Source organism: Triplophysa rosa, linkage group LG10 (assembly GCF_024868665.1).
Source record: "Triplophysa rosa linkage group LG10, Trosa_1v2, whole genome shotgun sequence".
Lineage (NCBI taxonomy): Eukaryota > Metazoa > Chordata > Actinopteri > Cypriniformes > Nemacheilidae > Triplophysa > Triplophysa rosa.
This window is the reverse complement of record NC_079899.1, coordinates 13850949-13876028: the sequence shown is the minus strand read 5'-3', so window position 1 is coordinate 13876028 and position 25080 is coordinate 13850949. Positions and strand designations below refer to the sequence as shown.

The window sequence follows — 25080 nt, the reverse complement described above, 5'->3', positions numbered from 1 at the left end:
TTTCATTTTTGGGTGAACTATCCCTTTAAGCTAGATGTTAATAAAAGGTCATAGTAAGGTCACTGTTCACATAGAGTTTGCTTCGGCATGTATAAACCATGTTCATGAAACACATCGCTCCATACATTGTAATGAAAATGCACTGCAAATGCTGTTTACTGTGTATTTTTGTGGAGAAGCAAGCTAATTCAATGATTGACAAAATGTCAGTCATAAAGAATTTTTAATAATCCATGTCCATCAGCACAGTATACAAACAAGTTTAATGAATTTAACAATTTAAGTTCCATCTACATGTACAGTACATAAGCACCAAGTTAGAGAGACAGTTCACTTTAAAGCCTGGCTCAGACTACAGGAGTTTTAAAATCCTGACAGATTTCAAATTCTGGTTGCAGCACACACATAAGGAGAATCTTAACAGATTCTCTTATTTAAAATCTTAAATCTGGCTCAGACTACAGGAGTTTTAAAATTCGGAAAGATTAAAAATTCTGGTTGCAGCACACACATAAGAGAATCTTGACAGATTCTCTTATTTAAAATCTTAAACAAGCTCACACTCATCAGTGTACAACTAAATTACACATATTTTACATATCCATAGGATATGCAGTTTTGTAAAAGGAGCTAATAGTAACCGTTTTAATGGGTTTACTATTTTTAGATGTTGACATCACATCTACATTTGAATCTCTTTTTCAAGCACTACAAAAATAGGTTTGCCCTTTGTAAACTTGCATTTATGAATGTGAAATGTCCAGATAAGAAAACGTTGGGGCGTAAAGTTGTGTTTATAAATAAGCCTAAAGGTAGCAAGTGCAAAAATAAAAATTTAGAAAGTTTGATTGGAAGTTTTTTTATTTCATAATTGCACATCAAAAGACATTCTAAGACACCCAAACTACAGGATAATATTAAGATTATCATACCAGAGGACGCCTCTTACGTCATCTCACCGGGAAACAGAAGTAAACAAAGGGACATCGCAAAGTTAATTTCACGTGATCTCACCTGGCAACGGTTGTGTAACGTCTCTGTCGCTCTCTGAATGATTCTCTGTCTGTCTGTCCAAAGCCGCTGGAACGTATTTTGAGCAGGGGGTGCTATAATGCTTTTTGCTAGCGCTGAAGTTATGACTGTGCTTTGGGCGAGCCGCTTAAATTTAATGTTAATAAATAACGGAAGAAAAAAAATAGTTGCTGCCGAGAATAAAGATCAATGCCAATGTGATTATAAGATACAGCCTAAAAACAAACACATAAACGCATGTTATCTGTGCCTATAGCCAAATAACAATCTGTTGAACGAAACTACAAGCTGCGCGTTAGCAGTTAACTTACCCGGTACATTTAAAACCGACGCGACTTCTCCCCAGCTCTTTTCCTTATCTGTGCGGTTGTGGTGTGTTTTGGAGGATACATTATATAGACAATCATGCTGTTGCCACAAGTTGTTCTTCCATCTCCGCTGTCCAACGTACCCTTGCAGGAGCTTTCGCGGTTGACATTTTTAAAGGTCTGTCAGTCACCTTGCAGATGTGCCTCTCATTGGCTGTTGCGAAAGTACCAACGTCATCACCCCGATTTAAAATCCTAAATATCAAACATGTTTGATATGATCGGGGCGGCCCCGATCTCTCTCGGAGCAGATCGGGAGGTGTAAGATTCGATCTGTGAACGCCTCACATTACGTGATAATCTGGGCCGAATCTCGCACCCGATCGAGGTTCTGGACCCGATTTTTTCAAAGATTCTCGGGAGGGGAAATCGGGGTAAATTCTGGCCGAGAATCCTGTAATCTGAACCAGGTTTAAGGGATAGTTCACCCAAAAATAAAAAATCTGTCATCATTTACTCACCCTCAAATTGTTCCAAATCTGTATAAATTTCTTTGTTCTGATGAACACAGAGAAAGATATTTGGAAGAATGTTTGTGACCAAACAGTTCTTGTCCACCGCTGACTATAGTATAAAAAATTGCTTTATACTTTTTTTTGTTTTGTTGAACACAAAATAAGATATTTTGAAGAATGCAGGGAAGCAAACACTTCTGGGGCACTTTTGATTACCACTGTAGATTTTCCTACTATGGTAGTCAATGGTGTCCGAGAACTGTTTGGTTACAAGCATTCTTCAAAATTTCTTTCTCTGAGTTTATCGGAACAAAGAAATTTATACAGATTTGGAACAACTCGAGAGTGAGTAAATGAAGGCAGAATTTGTATTTTTATGTGAACTGTCCCTTCAAGTGAACTTTATTTAAGTAGTCTACTTAAACACTAAGTTAACTGAACTTATCAATACAAGCTTTATGAGACTCATTACCGAAGATAATAGTTACAATGGACGGTGAGGGAATGCAACGCTCAATATGGCCGCTCCAGCAAAGGAAGTCCCGTCTCACAGTAAAAAGAGCCAATTGTCAATCGATAAAGTCTGAAGATTCTCTGAGGCATAGCTTTCATAAAGCACTTGCCAGACTGTGTGCATGCACAGTAGCTGAAGCGACCTAGATTAAGATGTTTTAGCACAATTAAACCTTAAGAAATAAAAGTTAAGGTACAGTTGACAGGTTTAATTATTTTTTGTAAATGTGCTATTTAAGTTAGATTTTTGCCAGCAATTTTAGAAATATGTTGTTACTTGCCAAATATTGTGTGTGGGAAAATTGTTTGTGCAGTGCTGTTTTGTTTTCCTCTCTCTGCCTGTCGCTCTTTAGGATCGTGCCTAGGCGCGAATTAAAGCACAGGCTTGCCTAGGCTGCAGCCTAGGGGCCCCACCTGTTTAGGGGCCTCTGATTGGTCAGATTTTTTATTTTAAATTTACTTCAGCACAAACAAAAAATACACTCTCATTGGCCTATAAGAAATATAACAAAACATAAGCCGGTGATTGGATTTGGGTCACATCTGTCCAATCAGCTGCTGGTGAAATCATGTCAATCATTTTCATATACATCACTGCTATCACTAGACAGCATAGCGGCTAAATGTCCGAAAGAAAGTACAATCCAACGAGGCGTTTCTAGGGGTCGTTCATATTTCGCTTATACTTGTATAAAACTGGAGCTTGCGCTCTCGTGGTGTTTGCCGATGCAAAGTAACCAGGAATGCAGAGGAAACACTGTAGTATTTGTTGTCTCAATGTGTGTGTATCCGAGTGCGATTGTTCCCGACGCCCCTCGCAGCGTTGGTTTGTGTCTCAGCTTGATTCTATCGAACCCTGGTGTGTTTGCATTCATCTTACGTCATTACGAACATGCATGACACATGATAGTAAACAGAATACTGGTCAATATATTGTGTTTTTTATTCACTTGATGCTATTATGCGCAGCACAGAGTAAACAACACTTGCGCTGCGTCCGAAATCGCATACTGAGGTTTCGGACATACTACTCATGACTCATACTCATTTTCGCCTCCTATATAGTATGGAAGAAGGTGATTTCGGTCGGAGCACTGGTCTTACTGTGTGTTCACTTACAGAGCTTTCTGCTGTTTGCAAACAGTCTATTTATCAAGACTATTTTTAAATATGGAAGCTTCGTATTACCATTCATTTGATGCTCTGATTCCACTCGCAAAGCGCAAAACAATGCAGGCTCACTCTTGCTCAGATCCAAGGTAAATTACCAACGCTATCCTCACTTACATGTGTTTTTTTGAAGTAAATACATTGTAATCGGCTAAAGCGCATGCCGCATGAGCAGGGTTCGGCATCCTGGTGCGCACCTGAGTTCGCGTGACAGCTTTTACATTAGCGATTTTTCATGCAAACCGTGCCACGTTCTGAACTAAACTGCAAGCGTGAAAGGCACCTGAAAGCCACCTAAGGCCTGATTCACATTTCGCGTCTAAAACCGCGCGGAAAACACGAGCTGTACTGCGTTCTCCTTTTTTTCCAAAGTGCCTGGACTTTGCGCTCTACTGGCGTCTGTCGTCGCTAAGCAACCACGGGCCACGATAGCCGTTGAGACGAGGATGTATAAACAAAGGATATATGGATTATATGCACTGAAAATACCTTGCAATAACTCTGCTACTAGATTTAGTTATGCTGTGATCATCTGTGTCTCCATCTTCACTGAGCTTGTCTACAGTATATTGGCTGGTTGGTTCTTGTCACATGACCTGCGGTGCGCTTGTGCCTTTCTGAAAAGTTGAGATTTTTTCATCTCGATGAAAAAAAGAGCGCTTGGCACCGCATGCTTGTCGCGACCGCGTCGCCCCCTATTTCCGTGCGGCTGCCGCGCGTCTACATTTAAAATAACGAATATGCGTGCGGAAAAGATGTGAATCCAGCCTAAGGGCCCCTGACCACCTTAATTCGGCCCTTGATCTTTCCCATTGGTTAACCGGCTTGTCAGTCCTACTTGACACACCTGTGGGATGCACCAATCCACATCGAGGCGGTGGAATCTGCTCTGACCCAGATCGTTTGTTTGCTGCAATATGCAGTGATTGTTGCCAACTGACAACCGAGCTGTCGAAATACACTAGTGGGTAAATCGTCAGTGGACGGGGTCACACGGACCAAAACAAAACAGACATTCCGGCATGGAAAGCACATTTAGCATTATAGCATTGTTTTTTGGACCAACCAATAAATGAACTTAGCATGTTTTCTAAATGTCTACGAACATATTAAGGTATTGTTTTGATTTAATACAGTAAAATTATTACATACAGCTCCTTTAAGTTAGGGATGCACGATAACTTATCGGCCATATCTGTATCGGCCAATAAATGGTTATTTTTAATGTTATCATATCTGCCGATAATAAAATTTAGGCCGATATATCATAGCCGATAAATCATAAATCATTTCCTATGGTTAAACTTCTTCAGCTGCACGCTGCTGACAGTTAAAATACAGTACAGTACTATCTTTCTGTCGTGATCATTAACTTACTGATATTAGCAAAACATTGTTGATGTAGGTACAGTAAGATTAAGTATTTATGAATGTGTAAATTATAGGAACAAAAGCATATTGTTTGAAGCCGACTGCTGTCTGAATGCTTTCTGTCTTGAGACCTGTTAGACATGTAGCTATTAAGAACATTTTTCTGGGTTACTCTGGAAGAACATCTATAATTTGTTTATTAAATAAAAAATATACCAGAAAAGTATGAAGGTTAAAGAATCGTTAACTAGTGCAAGGTGGGCTTCCATAAACAGACTTTCCCATTACTCAATAAATCGATTACAGTCAACTTAAAAGGATTTTAACATACACAATATGACAAACATTAGTTGGAAATGTTATGTCAAACTATTTACATGACAATAAAGGAGAGGCAAGAGATGGCATCTGTGAAGCAGACCGTTTCTCGTACGTGCTCCACATACACTGCAGCCGATCATGCACCATTTGAGACCCTACTGTCAGATGTCAGCTGAGCAATTAATATGAGCCTTGGGTCTTTTTCTGATTCATTCCTTTGTGGTACAAGAATCCCCTGTTTCTCTGCTATCCGCCTGCAGCTTTAATACATGTGTTTGTGGTGGGAAAAAAAGAATGTATTAATAAAAAAATACATCACACTGAGAAATGTGAATTCAAACATTCATAGTCACAAAAAGCGGTCATGACACCTGGGGCCAGTTGCATAAACATAGCCGCTAAGTTAAGACTGTGTCTTAACAGCTATTCTCACAGACTAGCAATGAGTTAGGACGAATCAGTCTTACTTTTCTTATTTCAATAAGACCAATCTACTTTTTTATGTAACTGACTTAAAGTTATGACCAGTCTTGAAGAAAAAAAATTAGGTAACTAACTTGTAAGACTAGTCTAAGCAGTTTATGAAACCGGGCCCTGAACTTTTAACTGAAGCATGTATGTGGCTTTTTTTAAGTTCTCTTATATACTGTGTAATACACATCTTATCAGAACATTTGAAAAACAAAAATAATGTGTACTTTAAAATTAAGCAATATCACAAAGGCAACAATGCAACAATGCTGATATTCAGCACAACATCACTTGCTTGTTGATAATCATCACTGATACATGATGGAACGCCAGCCATTCCACTATACATCAATATCTTGATAGCATCACTACCTGGCCAATCAGGTTAGAGGACTGGAACTAGCCGTTATATAAACTTACATATACGTATAATTAACAGTAATATTCCCACAAAACTGACGTGGAACGGTAGCAACACAGCTTTTTTTAATGGAGCCCAGTAGGGTGTCCCCAGGTAATAATGGCGGATATTGTTTTCCACTCCTGTTTCCTCAGGCCTGAAAAACCTGTGCTGTCATACAGAGGAGGTAAACTAATAAATGCAGCTGTCATATCAAGCGTAACAATGAGAATACAATTTTTCTGATTACTACTGTACAAATAATTACTGCTTACGCAGATCTACAGGATATATTAGTCTGTAATTAGCAAATAACTGATTAAGATGAGCAAAATAAAGCATATAAAATGCAAATAGTTGGGACAGGGCAATTATATCTTAATTTGTAGTTGGAGATAATGAAAAATTATGGATGCAGCATTGATTCGGAGAGAGAGCGCAAACAACTGCTGTGATGAGAGCCAATTTAAATTTTGACACAGGATTAATTTGAGAAGTTGAATTCTATACTGCAGCTGACACTTACAGTGGGGCAGTTTTAACAGTTCAGATAAACAACTTCACCCAGGTTCGAGAATCATCGTTAAAGAAACAGTTTACACAAAATTCTCATATTATTTATGATTATGATGCGTTTGTGAGAGAAAATAATGAACAAGGTTTAGCTTAAGCCAGGACTAGGCCTTAGTTAAAGGGAATATTGAAGTTGCTTTTAGAAAAATGCTTTAGAAAAAACTTGCCAAAACATTGCCAGTGACATATTTTAAGATGTTTCAGGGCAAGTTATTTCAGTTAAGAGAGCTCAAACATTCCTCTTAGTCAGGGACTAGTCTTAAACCTTGTCTATGAAACCGGGCACAAATCTGACTAGTTAATTTTGTGTCTCAAAACATGCATATGACAACTGGTCACATTTTCAGTTTCGCTAAATAAGTTCAAAATTCATGCAGTGCCACAGGCGGAATGGTGGCTTATGACATCAGTCAGAGAGCGCTTTTCCACCATCGCACCGAATCGTTCTAAGCACAGTCTGAAACGGTTACAGTGATGTTTCCACGTGAGCCTGGTTCGACACGGCACGATTACAAACCGTTCTCGACTCGGAATTTTCGGCACGGTTGTCTAACTGTGCTGAATAGTGCTATTGAATGCGCACAGAGGCGTTATAGCTCAGTCTCTTGTGTTAGCAAGGCAGCGTTTGTGTTTACATTCTAGACATTTCCGTTATCAGCCCTGCGGTGGAAAATGAAACCATTTACGTACTGGCTGGCATGGATCGACACGAGTGGAACGATTAAGCAACGAGAACGATTCGGGACGATGGTGGAAAAGCACTCAAAGTTCCACAAGAGTAAACTAAAATACTGAAGTCAAACACGTTTGAGTCGTTTGAGTTACTTTTAGGGCTGAAACGATTTCTCGAGTAACTCGAATACAAAAAATCATCGAGGCAAATTTTGTTGCCTCGAAGCTTTGTTTAATCCATTTAACTACAGTACACACGGAGCACTGCGTTTCCCCACGGACCGTTATTACTGACGCACAGCCCGCTAAACTCTATTCATGTTACAGGGCTCTCAAGTCTCATGCATTCACCGTGAGACACACGCATTTTAGTCTTTTCACACGCTCACACGTATGTCTCATGCTGATAAATAACTGATAGCTTATTGAAATGGTGAACTGCTATTTTACTTAGTTTTTGTCTATTTTGCAAGTGAAACTTGTTTTCCGGCTGCATTGAGTCCATAAAACTAGATGCGGACTTGTGGACGCCGAATCCTGTTATTTACACGTGTCATCTGGCTGTTCTGGGTGTCTGCGTGAATGAACTGCACAGTTTAACGTGCTACACGCGTGATGCTCATAAATTTGTCTGCGTCTGCGCTGAATGAGGACATGAACTTCACCTCCAGAGTTGCTCTGAGAGTTTATGTCACAAACATTTTATTGTTTGAGTGAAGAAACAGACATACTAAAAAAATAAGCATCTTCCGACAACCTGCCAAAATAAAAGTCATAGGCTATATATTAGTATTTAATAGTAAAAAAAAGAAACTAAAACTAATTTAGATAAACTAAATGCATCATGCATAAGCTGAAGTTAGTCGTTTACCTTTGAAATTATTCTTTCTATTTTCATTCATGTTTCTTATTTATATATTTGTATTATATTGCATTTTGAATTTAATATGGCAATGGGATGTACTAAATGGGTTTAGTTTTCACAGATATTAATGTATGCAATTTCAGCAATAACAACTTTAATTGTTCTAAAAAGGAAACAAATTAGTTGTTTTACTCATTTTAAGAGACCTGTCTTATTTTCTCTTGTACATTTAGTATTGCTTTTTAATAAAGAAAAAGTACTTATTATCCGAATACCCGATTAATCGATGGAAAATCAGTAGAATACTCAATTAGTAAAAGAATCGATAGCTGCAGCCTAGTTACTTTAATGAAGGATGTTTATATTTTTTAAAGCCTCATCATTTGAGTGCAATATAAAAAGATAACACTAATGACAAATATTTGTTCGTGTTCAACCAAAGAATCATTCTGAGATGACACGAGGGTGAATAAATTATGAGACGATTTTCAATTTTGTGTGAACTATTCCTTTAAGTAACTTTAAAATGATCAGAAAGATACTAGTAAGGGATCATACAGGTGGACAAGCTACAATGGATGCAAATGGTAAGATTCTGACATGTATTCTGTAAATAAGGTATGTGTTATTTAACCACATATTAGCAATGGTGGACATCAGTTTTCTCAAATCAGTTTGTAAACACGTTTGGCAAAAGCTCCTAGTCATTCCATGTCTTGCTCAACATGCATGTTACAAAGCTAATGGAATGTAGTAAAACTCTCCATATCATGACAAGTTGTGAAAGCTGTTTCTGCTTGAAAGTAATGTGGAGATACTTTACCACAGAAGGATAAACTAATTTATTTTGTGGAAAAATACCAAGGAACTGTATTATTATGTTCATCATCATCACGTGAGGGCATGCAGGAAACACAGTACGTCATCCGAAGCTGGTATCAGCTACTGTCACACACCTTAATGTAAATGCAAACCAAAAACAAATGCCCTTGTCAAGTGCAGCACATTTCTGAATAGCAAGCTTACTGCAAATATTACATCAGTTTGGAATACCATAGTTACCATATAGAAATCTGAATGAACCTCCATATAAATCTTACAAAAGTCTTTAAGGCTCAAACAGAAACACTCACATGACAGATGGCATACTTAATAATGAACGTGTGATCTCACGCTTTAACTTGGTTATTAACATGATGTTTTACGTTACCTGTGCTTGTCAGAAAAACGGAGACAAAATAAGAATATGACTTTAAACTATAAACGTACAAAATAGTAGTAGCCCATTGTACGTTTGAACGTTTCCGCCCACTTCGGGGAAATGAATCGACTGGATAACAAGCTGGGTTAACGTTACAGATATAGAGGAAAAGGAAAAGCCGACTTTTCTACTTACTTTGGTCAAAACCGCTCTTTATTCACCAGTATCGGAGTCTTCTCGGAGTTTCGAGTTGACTTTTAAGCACTCTCACCTAGCGCAGGTAAGTTAAAATGATAGTGTACACTTCCGATATACACCTGCCAAATCTGTTTACTTGAGCCTTAAAGGACCCGTGGAATAATTAAACCAAACGAATCGAAATATGAAAGGATTACTTCTCAGTATTTTAAATAAACCCGTGGACAAAGCAGCACATTTTACAAACGTATACGCATTTAAAGCCCTAAGCAATGAAAGGTTTTAGTGCGCCTTTTTGATTCAGGCAACAATGGGACACAACAAGGGAAAATGACGTTTAGCAAAACCATCAGGACCCCTAGCGCGCACTCGAGCACATTATGCTCGAGCACAGCGCAGGTGTTCAGTGAAGTCAGGAGAAATGCACAGTAGGGGTAAAATCTTTGCGTGTCAGGTGGCACCTGCCTCGCGACCCGTCACTCCTGCCTCTCTTCCTGTCACTGTTTTACGTGCCTGCCTCGCGACCAGTCGCTGTGTTTTGCGTGCTGCTATCGTCCGGACGACGCGTCGTGATTTTAACGTGCTTACCATGGCGGCAGATGCAGGGAGTAATCGCTGGGTTTTACCGTGCCTGCCGTCGGGAGCCATGTCGATGTTTTAATTCTAAACTGCGTTGAGCCTATGTCACAGTGTTGTTATTCGCATGTGTACGGGACTGTATACGCCGTGTGCACTGTACTGTTTTTATTAGTTACACTTGGTAGTTGTCTCGGGATGACAGAGTGCGCTGTTTCGGTGCCTGCATCCGACAGTTCGTGTTTTTACCGTGCGATGTGCTCGCGGACGAAGTATCTGCTGTTAAGTTAAGGCGTGCTTGCCTCGCGACCAGTCACTGTTTTATTCACCTGTCACGCAACCCGTCGCAGTTTTATTCGCATGTTACACTGCCTATTATTTGCCTTTTGATACCCTTTCTACAATGACATGTTTGTGCATTTGCTTTATTAATAATGTTTTACATGTTGGCAGACTTCAAATATATAGTACATGTTAGCAGACTAATATATGTACAATTATTAAAATGATTGCTTTTTAACAGACAGAGGCAATAATAGAAAGAGTGTATGAAGTCACACAACTGGCTAGAGATTCCATGGAGAATACGTCCTACATTCTGGACGTTATGACCCCTGAGGTAAACATAATGATACTGTTAACACTTCTACACAATAAATAGGACAATGGCATTTAATGCACTTTGCACAATTTAAAACTGTCCAATATTTTTCAAAAAGGTAACCTCATTATTCTCCACAAGACTGAGGGCTTTCACAGGTACCAGGGAGAAATGGCATTACAGTCAAACATTTCTTTGGAGTAAGTCTTCCTTTTCTGTTGTTATTCCTTTCTGGCTAACATTATTATTAATGAATGCTTATTTAAGTGTACTACTTAACACTGAAGTGTGCTTTTACAGGGTGCAATGTACTAATCCACCATGGTTCTAATTGAACGTCAGCAAGAATCTTTTCCCAACCCTTTTTGAGGAGATGGGATTTCATAAATAGGTTTCATGTTACATATGTAAAATGTTATGTAAGACCAGAGAGGATTATTAGACCTCATGGTGCCCCTGGGCAACAGCCCCAGAGGTGCCCCCCATCAACCCACCTACCCACACGCAAGAATCCACTCATTAAAAGATTTATATATTAAAAGATTTTATAAGAATGAAACTCAGCAATTTACAATATACTATTTTACAAGAATTACACATTAACATGACACTTTTGTAGAATAGAACACAAAAAACAACTCTTTTCATCAAGCATTTTTAACAATTAGGCCTACTGTAGTTAAGGGGCACCTGCTTTCTGTTGTAATGTTACATTTCAGGTTTTGATGTAGTGAAAAAAATCACTAACATTTTTTTAACAGGTGTAAATGTTGTGCGTGCCACAAAGTGGGGGTACAGGGACACACACACACACACACACACACACAGATAGTTTGTATGTATTCACATTAGGGGGACAATGGAACAATGTACAGATTTTCAGGACATTGGGACTTTAATTCACCAAAGTGGCATTCACCAGATTACAATGTATAGCAAGGTTATTCATAAAAATACATGAAACGTTATTGTTACTATTTTAACTGCTAACAGCTATTCAAACGTCTTTTTAAGCACAGTATGTGTATATTCTTCTTACTAAACGATCACATAAGTACTCGATAAAAGTGTCTCCACTAAAAAGGACACATATGAATTGATTGCTATAGTGATGACACCGACGTTCTTCATTTCACTTTAAACCCAGGTTTGGACTTAAATAGTGGCCTTACCTCCACGTACTATTAGCATACATTATCGACAACATCTTATTTGACTCCAGATATAGCATAGCTCATGCAAACTATACACACTTATAAATACAGAGATACTTAGAGACTATGCGAACTTAAGACTTGCGTAATAGTGCGACTGATATGCACCGTAACTCGATTCAAAGCTTGCTCACTTATCTAATAAGTAACCACAGCCAAGATATTACTGGACTCTTAAACTAGTTGAGCGCGTATAGTTCCTATAAACACCACGTCGTACTGTATCTAGCATACAGTTATCGGCATCTATAACATGGCGTTATTCTCATGTACGACTATGTACATCTGATGTATCATATACTCTGTTATGTAGTTACTGCAACTGTCGGACAAACAACGGAAGTGTTCACTGTATTGGACAATCGTGCGTATTATTCAACATTGTTCTATAGAATATAGTACTACAACTACGATAGAATACATGTATGTCTGTCAATCTATTGACGAGATGTTCACAGAGTAAAATCAGTCAGAGATGGCGTTTATTCGTAGTATCTGTCTTTGCAGTCGACACCTTAATTGCGTTTTTCACATTAAAATTATGCTACTAGTCATATGCTAGTACATCTCGTGACAAGAAGTAATTATGCTATATAATAAAGTTGACGTAATGAAGGTTGTTAGGTGGTTGCCCTGCAGGCTTATTACAAAAACTCCAATTGGTCCAAAACGCGGCAGCTCGAGTTCTTACACGTACAAAAAAGTATGAACATATTAGCCCGGTTCTGTCAACCTTGCACTGGTTACCTATAAAGCATCGCGTTAACTTTAAAATCTTGCTTATTACCTATAAAGCCTTACATGGTTTAGCTCCTCAGTACTTGAATGAACTCCTTTTGTATTACAGTCCTTCACGTGCATTACGCTCTCAGGCGTCCTGTCAGTTGGTAATACCTAGAATTTCAAAATCAAGTGCAGGTGGTAGATCCTTTTCCTATCTAGCGCCTAAACTTTGGAATAGTCTTCCCTGCACTGTCCGGGAGGCAGACACACTCTGTCAGTTTAAATCTAGACTAAAGACGCATCTTTTTAATCTTGCATACACTACTCTTCCATAATATAAATCTTCTAGAGGGTTTAGGCTGCATTAGTTAGATCAACCGGAACCAAAAACACAACTGATGTACTTGTTGCATCAAAGAGTACAGAACAGTACTCTACTCTCAGCCAGTCTTGTCTCATTGTTCCAAGGTTACCACAGCGAGCAGGATGCAGTTCATGGCCTGACCTGATGGTAGAGCGGAGAATGGGAAGTGGGGACCTGACAAGAGCTGAGATGATAGAGCTGGATAAAGAAGGACGCGGTCTCTTGACATGTCTTCACCACAAAATTTCAAATGCTATTAGATTATTAATGATAATCTTAAACTATAATTTATTTTATTATTAAGTTTATTTATTTTATTTAGCCTTGTTGTGCAAGTTCTCTGGAGCTTGTGCAGAGGCAGCAGCTTTTGCCAGAGGGGAACTGGAATCCCCTGGTTGGGCCTGGGTTCTCCTGAGGTTTTTTTTTCTCGATTAGAGTTTTGGGTTCCTCGCCACCGTTTGCATACTGTTTTTGCACTATCTGCCTGACCGGGGGGGCTGCTTTAGAATCTTAAAGTTTTACTTAATTAATATTGCATATAGGAATTTATTATCTGTTATATTTGACCTGTGCTTCTCTCTCCTTTATCCTAAATGTGTGCTCTCACTGAGCGTGTGTGTGTGTGCGTACTTGTCTGTGTACGTACGTGTGTGTGTGTGTGTGTGTGTGTGTGTCTCTGTGTCTGTGTGTGTTGGTGCGTGTTGTGTGTGTGGAGTGTTTTGTGTGTGGGTGTGTCTGTCTTCTGTGTTTTCAACCTTTTCTTGTTTTTGCAGGTACAACTTTGATTGTTTTGCTTGTAGTCAATGTGTCTCATGTACAGCTGCTTTGTAACAATGAAAATTGTAAAAGCGCTATATAAATAAAGTTGAGTTGAGAGTTGAGTTGAGTTTATTAATCAGTGCTAATCCCCGCATTTTTAGTCGCTGCTACAACAATGCGCTCTGCATCGTTCCCGCTTCCATCTGTTTGAAGATTAAAGTGTACACGAAAGACGACTGCCTCATACAGTCACTTGTGATTGGCTGAATGTTAATTCACTCAAATCTATGTAACTAACCAGATAACATGGGCGGGAATGTTTGGCGGAGGTGTGTCGAAAAAGTGCGGAGGACAGAACCATTTTTATCGAAAGTGGGGTTATTCCCGTACATGGTGCCACGCCTATTTAGCGCAGATGCGTGACTTAGGTCTTAAAAATCAAGTGCTTATGTACATTTATAAAAAAATATTTTGTATCGCGGGTTTATTTGGTGCCCCTAAAGTCTTGGTGCCCCTGGGCACTGCCCAATTGCCCATATGGTTAATCCGCCTCTGTGTAAGACATGTAAAATATTATAGTATCATTGTATGTTACTGCTGTAACAATATAAATAACTTGACTGTAATTTCAAATAAATACACCCTGTGGGGGAAGTTGCTGAGATTCACTGGGGGGACTAAGATAGTCAAACACAATAAATATATATACTTTTTTAAACATTACATGTATATAACATTTGTAATATACTTTTGCTTGCTATTAAAGGTTTTTTTTCCATACTGGCTGTGTACACCACCAAACATGTTGAAATGATATTAAGCACTTTAAACAAATTTTATGTAGTAATTGGTTTTATAATTTTTATCTAATACATTTAGCTTTAAGGAAACCGTATTTATATATCATATTTTAATACAGGAAAGCAGCCCAAAGTGATGAACGCAAGGATGATAACACAGCGAAATAAATAGCATAAACAACATAAAAATAAGACTTTAAACGCTGTGTAAAAAAGCTCTTAAAGAAAATACTATATGGCGCATTCGTTGTCAAAATACAAAAGTGCGCATGCGTGTTATAACATCATCGCGCTACAGGCAGGGACCTTAAACAGTGACAGGCAGCGAAGCAGGAGTGACTGGTCTCCTGGCAGGCACGTAAAACAGCGACTGGTCGCGAGGCAGGCGCAGTAAAACAGGACTGGTCGCGAGGCAGGTGAATAAAACAGTGACAGGAGCGTAGGTCAGGTGAATAAAACAGTGACAGAGTCTCGAGGCAGGTGAATAAAACAGTGACAGGTCCGCGGACGGCGAGGTCGCGAGGCAGGCCTAAAACAGCGACTGGTCGCGTAGGGGCAGGCACGTAAAACAGCGACTGGTCGCGAGGCAGGCACGTAAAACAGCGACTGGTCGCGAGGCAGGTGAATAAAACAGTGACAGGCAGCGTAACATGTGAATAAAACAGTGACAGGTCTCGAGGCAGGTGAATAAAACAGTGACAGGTCCCGAGGCAGGCACGTAAAACAGCGACTGGTCGCGAGGCAGGCACGTAAAACAGCGACTGGTCGCGAGGTAGGCACGTAAAACAGCGACTGGTCGCGAGGCAGGCACGTAAAACAGTGACAGGAAGAGAGGCAGGAGTGACGGGTCGCGAGGCAGGTGCCACCTGACACGCAAAGATTTTACCCCCTCTCGAAATGCAGAGCATGCGGGTTGCAGCATCTGACAGACAGAATGAGACAGACAGACAGGTATAACGTTAGTGAGTAATCTAATTGTTTTTCTTTTAAGTTACCGTGATACAGGTATAATATGTCTTTTCTAATAAAAAGAAATGAGGTCAAGAGGGTTCATTTAAAGATTTATGATATCAGAATTCACTGAAACAACTTTTCGTCTCCTAGTATGATTTTAAAGAAAAGCATTTAAAAATAGTTCTGATTTTAGAATGATAATAAACCTGTATACGCTTAATTTTATGTTAAATGTTCTTTTCCTACCTTTAGTATTTAGTACTAGCAATGTCAAATTTTATAGATTTTTACACTTCTGTTTTTAAACAGACGTTTCCTCTATAACAGGGGCTCTCAACCTTTTTGACTCCAAGGCCCCCCCACTGTATTCCACAATATTCAAAGGCCCCCCTCCCGCTCACAAAAACTCAACATTTCTATCCAATAAAATATTTTAGGCAAAGTGTTTTAATAACTGGAAAAGTGTTTATTGAATATAAAAATGATGAACAAATAATGAGAAATATCTTGGTTTTTAGTTGTTTTAAAATGTATTTCAATGCTCATTTTGTCTCATTTTAAATTATTAGTCATCCTGAGTCCCCCATGGGAGCCAGCAGGGTCCCCTTTTGGCCCAAGCGCCACCCCTGAGATTTTCATCATAGCAATATATGGGCCATTTTGTGTAAACATATAAAACTTTGCAGTTTACAGAGTAAGACATTTTTTTAAACAGATTTGTTTAAAAAATGTCCAAGATTTGGAGACAAATTACAGGGGAGAAAATCACTTTAAAAATATAATTATTTACCTCATCATTATTTGCAGCATCATTTTATTATCACGCAGACATTGTGTTAGTAGAATTGTTGGTTTTGGCAATTGTTGTACATGTCAATGGGGATTGTTAAAAAAAACCTCTGATTCGTAATAAACTTTTGTTTAGTATTCTACATTTATAAGAAGAGATGACAGAAAGCTAAGAATAATCTAATATAAATATGGTAATAAATCCAGACAAGGCTTTTAGAAACTTGTCTCACCTACATCATTATTGTAATCTATAAAGAATCTGAAGCCTGTTTTCTCTGTTTTCACATTCCTTTTACTTAAGTGTGCCAAAACTGGGTATTGTTTAGAAAATTAAAAGGTTGTGTTATCTTAAAGAACTTACTGTACCATGAAAATCTCAACTTTGCCAGGCAGGCCATTTCTTTCAATTTTGTTTTTTTTTACTGTATTTATTCAAACATTGTCCTCAGGTCTCTCTGTCATTCCTCGTGTTCTTAATGCTAAATGTCTGTTTTCTCAGAAGGAACCATGAAGACTGTTAAATCTGTTTAGTTCTTTTCATGCTAAGTTCTACTTGGCTCACAAGTGTGTATAAACAAAATAGGTGTGCAGAACTTTAAAAATGTTATGTACTGTAAATCTGTTATTTTACTGTAAACCCTACTGTATCACATTTGTTGCATCCCAGCGTTATACTAATTAATCACATGTATCTCTTTACAAACAACAAGAGTGCAGTATATAAATAAGTCTTTCAATAAAAAGTTTCAAATATGTCTTCTTTTATACCAATTTAGTCTTAACAACTTGTCATATCTCTGGTGGGCCCTTAGCCAAACTAACTTGTCATGTGATCAAACTGTCTTATACAAACATACACACAAATGCAGACAGACATGCTTTACCACCAAAGACAGGGTGTTTGTAGAGTTCTGAGAGAAACTCTTTGCCTGAAACGACCCACAAAGCCATGACGTTCAAAATTCAGTGGCAAAATATTCCTCTTACTGCCCCTACTTGGAATAAGAGCAATAGTCGTGCTCGCTACTCCCATCTGGGCTTTAACCGCCCCTTGGATGTCAGTCATCCACACCCAACTATGTAAGAAATGTTTCGCGTGTCTTATCCACTCTGTCTAGTAGATGCGTTTTGGCATTTATGACAAACACCTGGCTTTAGCATAAACATATGCTTTTCTGAAACCTTATACAGTTAACAGATATGTCATCAGCTGTTAAAAAAAGGTTTCTGTGTGCCAAAACAATCTATAATATTTGAAACTAATTAGGCTGATTTATATATGAACCCTCACCCAACATGCACAGAGGTCTCAGTTCTTTGTTTTTTGTTTTTTAAGAATTACATTTGAACCTCAATGACAGGCTTATCAGACTGACAAAGTAATCCTACATGTATGAGTATTTCATATCTGTCAGCAAATGATTTGAATTCATAGTGAGGAGCTTTAATCTGACATTTATGAAACTTATTGGTTGGCGTTTTTGTTCAATGCTGTGTGGTTGTAACATGATCTTGGATCATTTGATTCTGCAGAGAACAAGTCTCTTGTGTTATGTCTGGAATTGAGGGAAGACTCTCCAATGGTTGTATTGATTTCTCATGACCATAACATGCTTTACCAAATACTGTAGTTTAATAGAATTACTGGCACAGCATTTCCTTTAAATTAAGTGATGTTTCTTCAACCTCTGTTTTATAGAAAAACTTTAAGCTTTTTTCATTGGCTGATGCAGCGCTACTTTGAACATTCACCGATCATGTGCTCGGCAAAGGTCTAGTCCAATAATCAGCTTATGGAGTTCTTTGAATGCTTCATGTCACTTTTCGAGGAGCTTTTCCACGTTGCCAAGTGGAGTAGGGAAATGGGCACAGGCATTAAACCTGGAATGGCATTTTGTCGAACACTTATCCAGACAACTTGAAATTAAGCCCCTCAGTAATGTTTTTGACTTCTGTTGGAGGTTTTACCATTTTCCTGTTATCTTACTTACTGATTTCTTCGTGACAATGGACCAAAATTCCTTAAATATGCATTTGGGAAAAATCATGAAACTTCAAAGCTTGGGTTATTGCAACAATTTCATAATAAATACATTTATGTTTAGTTGTAGAATTGGTAGGATGAGAGAGTTCTTAGTTTTTGGAGACAAGTCTATAATGTCAGTAGATTCTTTGTAAAAGCTTAAAAACAAACAACAACAAAAAACATTGTATCTAAAACTGCAGCGCTGTAACTCACTTGCTAATGTCACAATCATTGCATATGATGCCTGATGTGGAGATATGAGTCATCAGATTTGGCTCATTTCTTTCTATATGTTCGCATTTAAATCAGTGCTTTATGCGTGCGTACGCATGTCACGTCATATGATGCATCTTACGTGACCAAATTTAAATATATAGTAACCTCTACCTTTTCTACGATTTCTTGAAGTGACTCATATTGTATTTGCTCTTCATGGTCAGTTGTCAATAATAATGATAAATATAGCATTTGCTTTTACTCTGACTTGGCTTCCACCCAGAATGATAGTCAGACCAGCTAAACCACAGTGTTGGCATCAGGTAACTTGTGGGAGTTCCCTCCCCAGCATTATTTCTGTGGATAGATACTGTAAGGTTATATATAATATGGCTGTAAGTAACAGGGCTCAAAACTGTATGCATGTTTGAAATTGCCAACAGATATTTAAAAAACATATTTGTGTAGAAAACACATCTGGGCAGCCACACAGTTTATTAAATACTATCTAACGTAGATACTATCTAAACACTTTAGGATTTAGCAAAACAACAATTCTGCCTTCCGATATCAGGGAAGAGCATTTCTTACATTTCTGTGATTTCATTATCTTGAATTTAAAGATGAAGCGTTTTAGGAGGATTTTCCTCTTGGCTACCTGATCTTTGCTCGCATGGTCCGATTAAACACATTATCTGCTTGTCTGGTTCTGCTCTCCAAGTTAAAGGGACAGTTCACCCAAAAATGAAATTCTGTCGTCGTTAACTCACCCTCTTGTCATTTAAAACATGTATGACTTTCTTCTGCAGAAAACAAAAGAAGATATTTGAAAGAAAGTTAGTAACCGAACAGCGCCAGCACCCATTCACTACTATTGTATGGACACAATGGGTTCCGGTTAACAACGTTCTTCAAAATATCTTCTTTTGTGATCTGTGGAACAAAGGAATTCATACAGGTTTGATATGATGAGGGTGAGTAAATTATGACAGAATTTTATTTTTTGGGTGAACTTTTCCATGTGTTTTTTGGTTATTGTGATGCATAGACATTAAATGTAAGTTTGTACTCAATGGAAGAGATTTTGTATGAATTTGTTGTGAAATGTAGAAAAGCAAGAATAAAGACCCACCTCAAACCTATCATCGCTGTGTTAAAAGCAGATTATACTTAAACATATGAATGTGTTCATGCGAATTAGCCATCTCATAAAATGAGTTATGAATTGCCATGAGATTATGATTGATTGTTTGTTCTTAAGCCTGTGCACTCAGGGACCATTTTAAGCACTCAAGTGTTGATGTGATCATTGAAAGTTAGACTGGTATGTCGCTTGTCATAATGACAAAAATTATGAATTTCCTTTACTCAGCAGACACTAATAAAATTTGTCGATAAACAAAAATCACAGTTTACCCAAAGAAAACCTTCACCATTTTAAATGTTTTCTCTTTTCTGTGCAGAATGCCAGTGTAAACATTCTTTCAGATTGTTAAAGCCAAGGTTCGTCACTTAAATTTGTTGTCATGACATCAGCTAAGAGAAGGGTAATGATTTCCCACACCCTTTAATGGCTTTCATTCCTCTCAAAGATCATGGATTTGGAAACTACGATAAGCATCAATAGCATTTATTTTAGATAAGCATCAACAATTATCTTTAGCAAATATCAACACCCTTCAACTTTATATGAAACATGTTTATTTAAAGATCATGTTATAGATTTATTTTTTACAATATTTACACATTAAACTCTAACGTAGTTGGTGATACATTTGACAACAGCTATAATCATTAGCTTGAATGTATAATTACCTCATTTAAGACATGTTTAATTTTAATTCACGTCGTTCACAGAATAAACTGCAACCAGTACCATTCATTTCTGCCAGCGCATGTCTTGTAAAGACAAAAAGGCAAGAAAATACCATGCAATTCCTATTTCACTCACAGGATTTAACTCTGGTTATGTGGAGTGTGATTGAAGTTGTCAGGAATGTTGGACCAAAGTTTGCGTTCAGCCAGTAAACACATTTAAGCATCTAAAAAAACACAACTAAATTATCCTCCAACACAACCTGGGAAGGCAAATCAACCTGTCGCATTTGCAGTTGAATGTGACACCCAGTTTATCGTTTGGCAGCAGGACATTTTTTATTTTCATATATGTTGCAAAACATTGTTTTCTTCATTTTCACCATGACAATTATCAGTAAACTTTGTTCTGACATCAGTTCTGTCAGCAGACAGTATATGAAAAGCTGAAGTCAAAAGAGGAGTTCCATTTCATTGCAAAAAATAAAAAATATTTTTGTTCACATGATAAATATGATTGTTCAAAATAAATCTCATTTCCCAGTTTTTCTCCAAGGCACTTTTCTTTGTCTGTCTTTGGGTCTTTTGCCATCTGTAAAAGAAGACAATGATTGGCATCTTGCAATCTGGCAACCCCAACAAAAATATTTCAGTTGTTGGTATCTGTCATTTATGGGTACTTACATTCAACTAATAATGAATAATATTGTTTTTTTTAGCATTTATTAATCTTTGTTAATGTTACTTAATGACAATAAAATTGTTAGTTCACTGTGCAGCTAATGTTAATGGTTACAACTGTTGATTTTAAATAAACAACTGTTGACTATTAATAAATAAATGCTGTTGAAGTATTGTTCATTGTTAGTTCATGTTAGCTAATGGCTATGATTATTTTTATAAAGCAAAAAATGCAATAAACCTAATACCTTTCAACAGCACAACAGCGTGGATGCAAAGCCACACAGATGAGCTAAATTGCGCAACACGGTTATATTCCCACATGGTGGAAGGACTTGAAGGTTTAATGTTACAAGAGAGAACTAAAGCATAGTGTCACAATGAAAAGGGCCATTGTCCATAAGTGTGGCTCTTAACTTTCAATGGTTAAGATGCCATTTACAGTTCATTGAGAACGTAATCCTCGATTATATTCATCTACTGTTCTTGACAATGGTTCTGGTGCCACAGTTTATTCGAGCTTGACCTGTTTTATTCTGTTTTGTGTTCAATTAAAGGAGCAGTTTAGGTACTATATCATTTGTTTACACACTACTAAGGGAAACCACTGGAATCTCCCACAGTACAGCCTTTTGGCTTAAATACGAAAACCCTGCCAGTCAAAACAGACGAAGTAAAATGCCAAAGAACTAACCTGGGTACTCCTGTAATATTAGAAAGGTCATAAAACTGTTAGGTGTAATATTTCTCTTGTAGACTTACGCACAACTATACTTTTGTAGATCATATGTGCGTGTAACTAGAGACTGTCTACGGCATTAAGGTCTTTTTTTAGAATGCGGCAGTGAGTTGTGCCGATTGTGTTGTTGAAAATAAAGACATTTGATAACTTTCTGTGTGCTCTGAGCAAATTTTCCATAACAAACATTTTAGCACTGCTGTGTCGCACAGAATAACAGGTTAACCAGTGGACTGTATGTGTTGTGTACACTGTGTTAACTATTCACCTGTGATATCTATCCCTCGGTGCACCGCTGGCTCCCTGCTAATCTTGTAAGAAGCCGGGCACATCTTTTATAATCTAGAAAGTGACAAGAGTTAAGTAAACCAAAGAGTGCTTTAACATTTGAGATTGGATGATGACAAAACTGTTTCATGTATAGAAGTAAAGTGTTTATGCTTAATTTCTGATCATTTTTTGTTCAGATTTAAAAGTTCTCTATCATTTTTTTATCAATAGTCTATTTATCAATAGCTCATACAGATATGAGAGATTTCACTTACAGGCAGGTATTGTGCAGTCCCTGGTATTGTGATAAAGTTTATAAAAGTGTTTACTGCACTTGGGGCTGAAATAAAGCGGCCCTGTAAACACACAGAAAGATACATTTCAAATTGCTATCAATTCACAAATACAAACAAGCATACTCCGTATAAATATTGATACAGGCTCACCTGTTAAATGTTTTAAAAACTTTTCCTTCTGTCGAAGATCTCTTGGAAAGACCTCTGGTACAAAGAAAAGAATTGCAAAAGTTTTAAAAATAATACCCACATATGACTACTGAATACACAATTTTTGTTATTACTGTTTAAATTGCGCATTAATCTTGCGTCTATCTTAACGCAAAAACGAATTAGTAAATCAGTCAAAGGAATGATTCTTACCCAGAATTCTTTCATTCTCATCTGTCTTAGTAACTTTATTAACGTCTTTTGTTTCCATCGAATCCTCTGTGATTTGGGGAGAATGTAGATTTCCATCACTGCGATGCTCCCGTGTTAGTCTCACTCTGTCTATTAGGAGGTCCAACAGACTTGTGTCGTCTCTGTCTCTCTGTTTGCAGTAGCCGGCGGTGAGGATCAGCAGCAGGAGCGCGATGAAGACAAGCGTGCGCAGTGCGCTCATGCTGAAAGGTGGGCACCGAGAGTCCCCCTGCCCTGCGTCAAGTCTTATAGCCCTGCAAACCAGCATCATGTAAGTTTTCTGTTTTATACATGTAATATAATAAAGTAAAACCTAAAATAGATCAAAAGAAATACCATATAACCCAAATATGGAATATGCAATAAATAAAATCACGTTAAAACATCATAAATGTAGCTTAAGGCACAGTGTGATATCTCAGATATCTAGTTATAACAAGTGTGTAAACGACAATTAAAACGCAACATCACAGCATCAGGGGTCCATACAAGAATCTTCTTCACTTTCCAGTGCGTTTACGCACGAAGCATCCTGCGTAAAAGCGCTTTGGTAGTAAGTAAAATAATCAATTACCTGTTTTGAGCGATGCTGATATTTTACACTTCTTTGGCGAGTTTCCTGCGTGATTGAGGATTATTAATATCAATGCGATGCACACCAAACAGGCTCCGTTGGCGTTCCCTTTCTAAAGGTACTTCCCCGGGCGCTAGTGCACCATGACATGAGGAGAAGGAGTCTCTTTTATATGTTTGAAGACAGCGGTGGTCATTTGATAAATGTGTTGAAGTGGGTGGAAATTAATAAAGTATGCAGCTTTTTATTACTTTCTATCTCCCGTCCGGTGAGTTGATGAAGTTTGCTTCAGATCATCCGGCATGGGTCTCCTCACTTTTTATTGTCGCTTGCAGACGTAAGAAGCTGTCCCATGTGGATTACCCCGGCATGTCTTTAATTAGAAACGCGTTAAGAGCACTCCTTAAAAAATGCATTTTCTCGTTTTTGTTGTTGGATCACCGTCTCATAACGCGTCCACTTTTATCCGGAGGACCAATTTGGCACGCGCGGATATTCCAACCAGACACTTTTTTCGCTGTCCTTAAATATCTTCTTTGTAGTTAGAATACGTTGTGCATCTCTGGTTTTCTTTTCAAATATCCCGAAGATGTTGATTAAGTCACTTCATACGAATATTATCAGCGCAATTATACAGGTATCCTAAAATATATATTAGAAACAATTACGAGAAGTACCCGCATGTGTCAATGAAGAGCTGGTGTGTGAAAGCAGGTTCTCCTCAGCGTCTATGAGAAGACTGAGCAGAGAATTTAGGCCTTCTCCAATATTGGTTTCGTTCTCAATCTCGTCTTTACACCACTCCCTTTGAGTATAAAAAAAATCATTCATATTTCATTCCCCTCCTCTTTGGCTTTCATGAGTCGCAACCTGCTCAAATAAGGGCACACACACCATTCTGCCATGCGTTACCCTGTCCATAGCTGACGATAATCAGGATTATATACCTTGGGAACTATTATTAATCATGTTGCGCGGATTTATGTGGGATAACCCTGATGCCGCATTGAGGCGCAGCTCAACAGTGCCACACAGTGCATTTGGCGTTTGAATGGTAACTATTATGAAATGATCATAAGGTGGTCCTTTACGCAATTCCAAAGGGTGCCTTAATGTTAAAAATAGATTAAATTTAACATGCCACCCTACTATGGCATAAACAATATATCAAACGTATATGTTCTCCCTCTCACATTAATGACCAACACACAATTTCTCTTTGTGCATTGTAAATTGTTGGCATGATGTTGTTGTCTGATGACAATGTAGGGCTATAATTTCTTACCCGCACTTTTGTTCATCTGCTGCACCTTCCCTATTTTTCCTCTCTTCCTTGGAAAACTGGCCATATGTAATCTTCCTGCCTCCCTTATTTTGTCACCTGTGTTTCAAGGGGATTGTGGTTTACAGAACAAACTATCTTCAAAGATGCCCTTAGTTATTTCAACGATTTAATATACCTGATATGATGCACATAAGCGGGTGCAACTAAGATAACAACACAAGTAGTGGCAAGTAGTCACCCATGATTCCTAGATAATATGTGAGGTTTTCTGTGTTTTTCTGTGATTTTAGTTGCTGTGCTTTGTTGTCTCCTACAGTAGCCTATAACACTATACAAAAAAACAAATTTAGTTCAGTTTAAATGCCAAATCAATATTTGTATTA

The 25080-nt window shown here is 38.0% G+C and overlaps 2 protein-coding genes and 1 long non-coding RNA gene across 5 annotated transcripts in view; 1 reads left to right on the top strand and 2 right to left on the bottom strand.

The window, feature by feature from the left end:
- Positions 1-9762, bottom strand: part of sh3yl1 (SH3 and SYLF domain containing 1) — a 28540-nt gene extending 18778 nt beyond the window's left edge. Inside the window, exon 1 of the mRNA XM_057344615.1 lies at positions 9608-9762. Coding sequence (XP_057200598.1) covers position 9608 — 1 coding nt within the window. The 5' untranslated portion in view covers positions 9609-9762. The remainder of the gene's footprint in view (positions 1-9607) is intronic.
- Positions 9577-14003, top strand: LOC130560663 (uncharacterized). Of its 3 annotated transcripts, XR_008963729.1 has the most exons (4): positions 9963-10044; positions 10710-10805; positions 10906-10987; positions 13193-14003. It is a non-coding gene; the product is annotated as an uncharacterized LOC130560663 (long non-coding RNA). The 3 variants fall into 3 exon arrangements; XR_008963728.1 differs by lacking the exons at positions 9963-10044; positions 13193-14003 and adding an exon at positions 9577-9692 and having other exon boundaries at positions 10906-11032; XR_008963727.1 differs by lacking the exon at positions 9963-10044 and having other exon boundaries at positions 10486-10805; positions 13193-14002.
- A 6365-nt stretch (positions 14004-20368) lies between these two features.
- On the bottom strand, positions 20369-24206 carry alkal2b (ALK and LTK ligand 2b). Its single transcript, XM_057344293.1, has 6 exons — positions 23413-24206; positions 22800-23092; positions 22587-22640; positions 22416-22496; positions 22139-22212; positions 20369-21042 (listed from the first exon to the last, which is right to left on the bottom strand). The coding sequence occupies exons 2-5, from the start codon at positions 23038-23040 to the stop codon at positions 22148-22150; spliced, it is 441 nt and encodes a 146-aa protein (XP_057200276.1). The 5' UTR covers positions 23041-23092; positions 23413-24206; the 3' UTR covers positions 20369-21042; positions 22139-22147.
- Between the last annotated feature and the right edge of the window lie 874 nt (positions 24207-25080).